This window comes from Pipistrellus hanaki (assembly GCF_964339955.1).
Source record: "Pipistrellus hanaki genome assembly, chromosome: 16".
Classification (NCBI taxonomy): Eukaryota; Metazoa; Chordata; class Mammalia; order Chiroptera; family Vespertilionidae; genus Pipistrellus; species Pipistrellus hanaki.
Window position 1 is genome coordinate 528,003 of NC_140518.1, and position 7,194 is coordinate 535,196.

The 7,194-nt window shown below is 64.0% G+C and overlaps 1 protein-coding gene across 2 annotated transcripts in view; it reads right to left on the reverse strand.

Annotated features, from left to right (window-relative positions):
• The window catches only part of ASPSCR1 (ASPSCR1 tether for SLC2A4, UBX domain containing), a 20,632-nt gene extending 17,924 nt beyond the window's left edge, over nucleotides 1–2,708 (reverse strand). The window contains exons 1-2 of one of the 2 annotated variants that reach the window (XM_084861991.1): nucleotides 2,527–2,708; nucleotides 1,779–1,834 (exon numbers count right to left, since the gene is read on the reverse strand). In XM_084861991.1, coding sequence (XP_084718117.1) covers nucleotides 1,779–1,834; nucleotides 2,527–2,628 — 158 coding nt within the window. In that variant the 5' untranslated portion in view covers nucleotides 2,629–2,708. Of the gene's footprint in view, nucleotides 1–1,778; nucleotides 1,835–2,008; nucleotides 2,073–2,526 lie in introns of those variants that run through there. The other variant, XM_084861992.1, reaches the window with a different exon arrangement.
• Nucleotides 2,709–7,194: the final 4,486 nt, after the last annotated feature.

A 7,194-nucleotide genomic window follows, 5' to 3' on the forward strand; every position in this document is an offset into this window, starting at 1 on the left:
TGGCTCAGATCAGCGCAGTCGCTGTCCACAGCCGCAGGGGAGCAGGCCGGCGTTCACAAGCAGCAGCCTCTGCCCCTGGTCCGGGGGGGGGGGGGGGACTCCGATGGTTGGAGTGTCCTGATGCACCAAGGCTGTGGGTCCATCCCAGGTCAGGGCACAGCCAAGCATCAGCCAGCGAATGCACAAGCAGAACAACTCCGTGCCCCCCCCCCCAAAAGCATTAAAGAGAGAAAAACACTGGGCACAGACAGTAGGGTGGTGGGGCCTGGGGCGGGCAGGCTGTCGGGTCAATGGGAGAGAAAAGGGGCGTATGGAAACTTCCAACACAAAGGTTCTCTTTAAGGAATTAAAAAAAGGTTTTCTTTAAGGAAGTGGACCCCACGGGCAGTTCAAACCCCCGTTTTTCTTTTTTTTTCTTTTTCTTTTTTAAATATATTTCATTGATTTTTTACAGAGGAACGGAGAGAGATAGAGAGCTAGAAACGTCGATGAGAGAGTAACATCGACCAGCTGCCTCTTGCACACCCCCTACCGGGGATGTGCCCGCAACCAAGGTACATGCCCTTGACCGGAATCGAACCCGGGACCTTTCAGTCCGCAGACTGATGCTCTACCACTGAGCCAAACCGGTTTCGGCAAACCCCCGTTTTTCAAGGGGCAGCTGTGCAGTCAGCAGGGGACAGAGGCGAGATGGTAAGAGAGCCGACCTCCGACGGCCCCACCCAGGCCCCAGCCGAGGGTTCAGGAGATGGAGGAGGAAGCCGGGGGTGACCCAGCACGGAGCAGGGGCCCTGGGACTCTCGTGGGCCGGGCAGGAGGCCAGAGCCGGGCGGCATGAGGGCATCTCCGCTCAGTCTCCTCTGTGAAGAGCCCACGCACGCCACGGCACCGCCAGGCCACGGAACAGGCCCCGCCACAGCGAGGACAGCCACGCTGTCAGGCCCGCCGCCTGGCACCTGCTGCAGAAGCCACACCCATCGGAGCAGGGCCCCAATCCTTCCCTTGTGCTTTTAAATGTACTTTTGTGGATGTCAGAGAGAAAGGAAGAGGGAGAGAGAGAGACATCAGTGAGGAGAGAGGATCGCGGATCCACTGCCTCCTGCACGCTCTCCACTGGGGATCGAGCCTGTCACCAGGGCATGTGCCCCGACCGGGACCAAACCATGACCTCCTGGTCCCTGGGCACATGCTCAGCCCCGGAGCCGGGCCGGCCGGCCGGCTCTTTTCGAGCCGCAGACCCTCGAGGACCGACAGGAAGCCCTGTCTCCGGAAACCGCCCAGGCAGAGACCGCGCCAGGGCTCCCCCGGCCGCCGGCTTTTCCCCCGCGTGCAGGCCTCTTCCCATTTCTCCGTGACCCCTTGCTCCTGGACTCCGAGCCCCAGCAGAGCTTACAGGACCAAACGCACGAAGACCCCGTGGCAGCGGGCTGAGTGGTGGCCCGGGGAGGACGGGCCCCAGTCCTAACCCCTGAGCGCGGGACGGGGGCCTTATCGGGAGACAGGGACTGTGCAGATGTGACGGGATTAAGGACCTTGATGCCGTCATCCTGAACCAGGGCGGGTGCTTGGGAGGGAGAGGAGAGGACACTGGGAGAGGCCGTGGGGGGAGGAGGCAGAGATTGGAGCGATGTGACCACCAGCCAGGCGAGGTTGGAGCCACCAGAAGCTGGGACAGGCAGGCGGGGCCCTCCCCTGAACCACAGCCCTCACCACCTCCACGGGCAGCCTGGGGGGGCGGGGCTGTGAGGAGATAACCTTCCGCAGGGGCGAGCACTCACTTCAGGTCATACTCGCTGGGGTTGAAGTCCTGCCGCCGGCATGTGTCCTCCAGCACCTGGGGGTAGACAGAGGCGTCAGCGCTGCCCGCTTGCTGCTGGGCGGGTGGCAGGCACAGGAGGGCAGGAGGGGGCAGCTGAGGGTGGAGGGCAGCCCTCAGAGGGCCGGGGCTCTGCTGGACAAAGCCTAGGAGGCCACAGGATGGCCGTCCACTCCGCAGGGCCTCACCCACCAGTCCCGTTCGCTGTCCCTGTCCTCCTGGCGGGCCCTTCACCCCGGCGCCGCTGGCCTCCAAGCAGGTCCCTCTTCACCACAGACATCCTCCTACACTCACTCCAGGCCCCACTCCCAGGGCCCCGAGTTCAAGCGCGGGCGCCCCTCCCAAGGGCCAGCTCCCCACCGCCGGCTCCGGGGGGCCCTGGGCGCCTCCTCCTGTGTCCTGAGAGCCCCCCCCCCGACCCCGGGGGCTGCTCCCGGAGGATCCCGGTGAGCGCACCGCCCCCTACACGGCGGGGCCCATACACTTTCCAATGGGATGGATTCGGGGGGAGGGCAGCGAGTGAGTCAGCACGTCCGGTCCAGGCACAGAGGCCGGCACGCCCAGCCCCCGGACCCCGGCGGGACACTCCGGGAGGGGGCGCGGGCCTGAGACCCCGCAGCCGGACCGGGCGCCGCCCCTCCGCAGCCAACCGCAGGAGCCGCCCGGCGCGGCCCGGCCGCCCGCCGCCCCGGCCCCCGCCCCCGCCGCACCTGCAGGAGCACGGTGCTCGGCGTCACCTTCACCGTGTGGCGCCGCCCGTTCGGGGCCAGCACCGACACCGCGGATCCCCCGCCGCTGGCCGAGGCCGCCATGTTCCGCTCACGTGACCCGGCGCCGCTTCAAACAACTTTATCGGCAACAGCCGGGACGCACAGCCGCGCGGCCGGGGGCGGGGCGGGGCGGGGCCTGCGTGCGCTTCCGGGTACGCCCGGGCCCCGCCCCCGCGCAGCGCAGGTCCCGCCCCTGGATTGGTCCCGCCCCCTGTCCTAGCCCCGCCCCCGCTCCTCCGGCCCCGCGTGTGGCTCTCACTCACCCACCGTCCCGCGCGGCCTGGCCTGCGGCTGAGCTCGCCCCGCCGAGCGGCACCGACACGGGAGGAGGAAGGGAAGGCCGTGCGGGACCGAGCGCGCCCGGGCCTGGCCTCCCTTCCCTCTGGGCCTCCGGGCGCGGCCCGTCTGGGGACCTGTTCGCCCTGTGACCCTGGCCCCCGACTCTCCCCATTCTCCATGTCCCCTGTGGCCACCTCCGACCCCGGGGGTGAAGGTCAGGGGTGAGGCCCCAGCGGGGTGGGGGTGGGGGGAGCAGGTCAGTCTGAGCTGAGAGGCTGCACTGTCCGCGCCAGGCTCAGGCCACAGCAGCCAACCTCCCCCCCTCCCCCCTCCGTGGGAGGTGGGGAGAAGGGGTGTAGGGACCCCAAAGCCTCCCGGTGTGGGTTACGCAGCGCCTCCTAGGCACCTGCATGCTGACACACAGACACCCCCCTGCGTTAGAGTTCCGGGGGACCATGGAGAGGATGGGGCAGCCGGCCTCCTGCCATTCCCGCCCCCCCGGGCTCACAGAGCAAGGCCTGTGGGCGGCCGGCCCCTCCTCGCATGGCCTGGTCTTGTCCACTCTCCTGCTCACAGGGTCTCAGCGTCTGTGTGTCCAGCTGGGGGCCTCGGGGCAGATGCCCGGGGCATTTGTGACCAGTGCCCCGTCCAGCTTTCCACCCACATCCCTCACCCATGGGGACCCCCAGGCCCCTCCCACGTCAGCCCGTAGGGCTCCCCGGCCTCCTCTGCTCGGCCGGCCTTCGTGACTGCGGCTGTTTCCTGGCGGCCTGGCCTGGTCCTCCTGCAGGCTGACGCACAGAGCGGCGCCAGCACAGGGCGGGCGTCGGCAGACATCTGTCGGAGGGATGACCCTTCTCGGGGAGACAGACAACACTGGGTGCACAGCACCTCCTGCTGCTGCAGAGCACCCGGCAGTGGGCGAGGGGTGGGGGGAGGGGCGGAGGCCGGGCAGGCCCGCCTCCCCAGGCGGCCGGGCTGGGCCGGACCTGGTGAAGACCAGGCCAGGCAGGACAGGCCGGGACCCCGTGTGGCGTCTGTGAAAACAAGCCAGCCCCAGGGACAAGCCGCAGGTGCCCCGTGGGGACCTGGGGGTGCTGGGCCAGGGCGGGACCAGCCTCCCCAGGCAGGAAGCACCCCGACGTTTCCTTGGGGCCCCCCTTGGACCTGGCAGGAGGACCCTCCCCCGCCCGTGGTGCGGAAGGTGGCTCCTTCCTGCGACTCGGCGCCTGTGTTCAGGGCTGCGCTCCAGGCTCCAGCTGAGGACCCAGGACCGACCTCAGCGCAGCAACGGAGGTGACGGTGGGGCAGACTCATCCTCGCCCGTCTACCTGGGTGCTTGTGCGGCTCACACGTTTCTTCCCAAATGTAGTATCTCTCTCTCACACACACACACACACACACACACACAGGACAGCCCAGCAGGTGTGGCTCAGAGGTCATACCGTAGTTCCATTCCGGCTCAGGGCACAGGCCCGGGTTGCAGGATCCATCCCCAGGAGGGCATGTGCAGGAGGCAGCCGATCGATGTTTCTCTCTCTGTCCCTCTCCCTTCCTCTCTCTTTCTCTAAGCTCAGAAACAAACATCACTAGGAAGTTTTTAAGACAATCTGCATTCGTGTCCATAGCTGCCCTCTTGGTGACAGCCCCAAACTGAAATAAGTCCAGATGTGCACGTGAGCCAGGGCACGGCCTGTGGTCCAGCCATCCAGCTCAGTGGCACTCCAGGGGCCTGCTCAGGGTCTGGCACGCCCACCGCCCGAGATAGCTCTGTGTCCGGTCCAGCACTCCATGAACACCCTCGAACCCGGGGCCAATGTCACTGTTGGGTGGGAAGTGGCCTGTGACGAGGTGGCTGTGCAGTCATCGCCATAACAATCCTGATAATGCCCACGCAGGAGCTGGCATGTGATCCGGTGCCCCCACCTCGTCCCTCATCTCTGCTCCTCCACCGAGGGGCGCTCACTCCAACGTCTGGTCCCATCGGCTCCTCCCCTGCTTCCACTGAGCACCTGTCCGAGAGGTGCAGGCCACCCCACCACAGCTCAGCACCCCCTGAAACCAGGACCCGCTGCACGGTCCTCACCGGTCCCTGAGCCCACCAGCTGCCGGCCGCCCCGCAGCCTGCGTTACAGCTTCTGTCGCCCCCGAGGGCCCTTCGGAGCCGGCTGTCCACTGGCTGGGGGTCTGTTTTAGCTTCTCGCCACGCTGGCAGCCCCTTTCCTTCAGCGCAGACGGACACTCCTGGGCCTGTCCGGGGTTCACGTTGGGAGCGGTGAGCACACAGACTGCGGCCACAGCAGGCCCAGGGCCCCTGTCCATCCGGCAGGCCGGGACGTGAAGTCTCAGCACCTGCTTTGCACGGTCCCTGCAGAGGAAATGAGCCGTAAGTACCATGTTTCTCAGGAACCGTTTACCCACAGGGTTCTCGGTGGATGGGCCTTGCCTGAACCCACCGGCAATTCCGCCACTGCAAACTGTGGCTTTCCGGTGTCATCACTGCCCCTCACTCAGAGCCATGGGGGGGGGGGGGGGGAGAAATACTTACATGCAGGGGCTGTATCACAGGCCCGTAGCCCTGAAGCCTGCCCAAGTCTATGAACCAATGTCACCCCAATGCGTTTGGTTTTTAAAAAGGAAAAGAAACGCTCTCCCTCCGCTTTAAAAGGATATGTAAGGACTGACCCCTCCGTTTTAGAAAGATATGTAAGGACTGACTGCCTGGCCGGGCTCAGGGGCCGAGCGTCGCCCTACGAACCGGGAGGTCACAGCTCAGTTCCCTGTTCATAAGGCAAAGGCCTGATTTGAGGACTCAATCCCCCGTGGGGGGCCTGCAGGAGGCAGCCGATCCATGGCTCTCTCTCATCATTGATATCTCTCTCTCGCTCTCTCTCTTTCTCACCCTTCTTCTCTGAAATCAACAAAAATATATTTCAGATGCTTAAATATTTATTTGAATTCATAGATTCTTTTTCCATCCAATTGTTCTTTTTGATGCTCCAATGGGTCCAAATTCAGCCAGTGAGCCCAGCCCTCCTTTGAGCTGGTTCCTGTACTCCTTTTTTTGGGGGGGGGGGGGTGTATAAAAAATATTTGTATTGATTTCAGAGAGGAAGGGGGAGAGGGAGAGAAAGATTGAAACATCCATGTGAGAGAGAATCATGGATCGGCTGCCTCCTGCACATCCCCTACTGGGGATCCAGCCCACAACCCCAGGCACATGCCCTTGATCAGAATGGAACCTGGGACCCTCCAGTCTATAGGCCAGCGCTCTACCCACTGAGCAACACCAACCGGGACTGGGGTGTGGGCGTGCATGTTATTTCAAACTTGGAAGAAAGGCTCAGGAGCAGCCAGAAGCTCCCCGTGCGTCTCGGACAGACCGAGGCTGCCCACCGGCTGCCCAGCTGCTCATCGGTCTCCGGCTCCACACACGTGTCCGGTTGTTCTGAACCGTTTGAGGTTAACGGACACGTGTGCCGTGGCCTATAAGCACTTCCGTGTGTTTCCCCAGAGCACGGCCCGCTCCCATCCAGCCTCCATGCCGCCGCACACACTGGGCAGCCATGGCCATCGCACGCCCGGCTCCCCCCGCCCCCTCCTCCCCGCTCCCCGCGTCCCCGGAAGAGCCTTTCTGTGAGTCTGAGTCAAACTCTGACACCGCTGGGGACAGCACCCTCCCCACTCACTCACGGGAGAGGAGATGCTATCGGCAGCAGATGAGAGGCTGCGGGGAGCCCGAGGGCTCGGCCATGGGAAAGGGCTCTGACAGCTCCAGGTTTGTTATCTCAGAGGCACAGATACCCCCCAGGTCATCCGGACATTCCAGCACCACTCCGAACCCAGAACCCCGAACCCCGAACCCCCGGGCTTCCCAGGAGAGCCCTCAGCCCTATGGGGGGGCAGGGGAAGAAGCCGGCTTGAGGCTGCGGTGTCACTGCCTCCCAGGTGCCTGAGGGGACCGAGCATATCCTTTCCCCAGAGGCCTCCGAGCCCCACTTCCTCCTCTGCCTCCCACATTCCAGATCCCTATCAGGCGGATTGTATGAAATCGTCACTATTCAGCCACTTTCTCTTTGTTACAACATATTTTTATTGATCTCAGAGAGGAAGGGAAAGGAAGAGAGGGAGGAACATCAGGGATGTGAGAGAATCATGGACCTGCTGCCTCCTGCACGTCCCCTCCTGGGGATGGAGCCAGCAACCAAGGTACATGCCCTTGACGGGAATCGAGCCTGAGACTCTATCCACTGAGCCACACCAACCAGGGCGAGATCACACTATTTTTAAAAATATATGTTTTATTGATTTTTTACAGAGAGGAAGGGA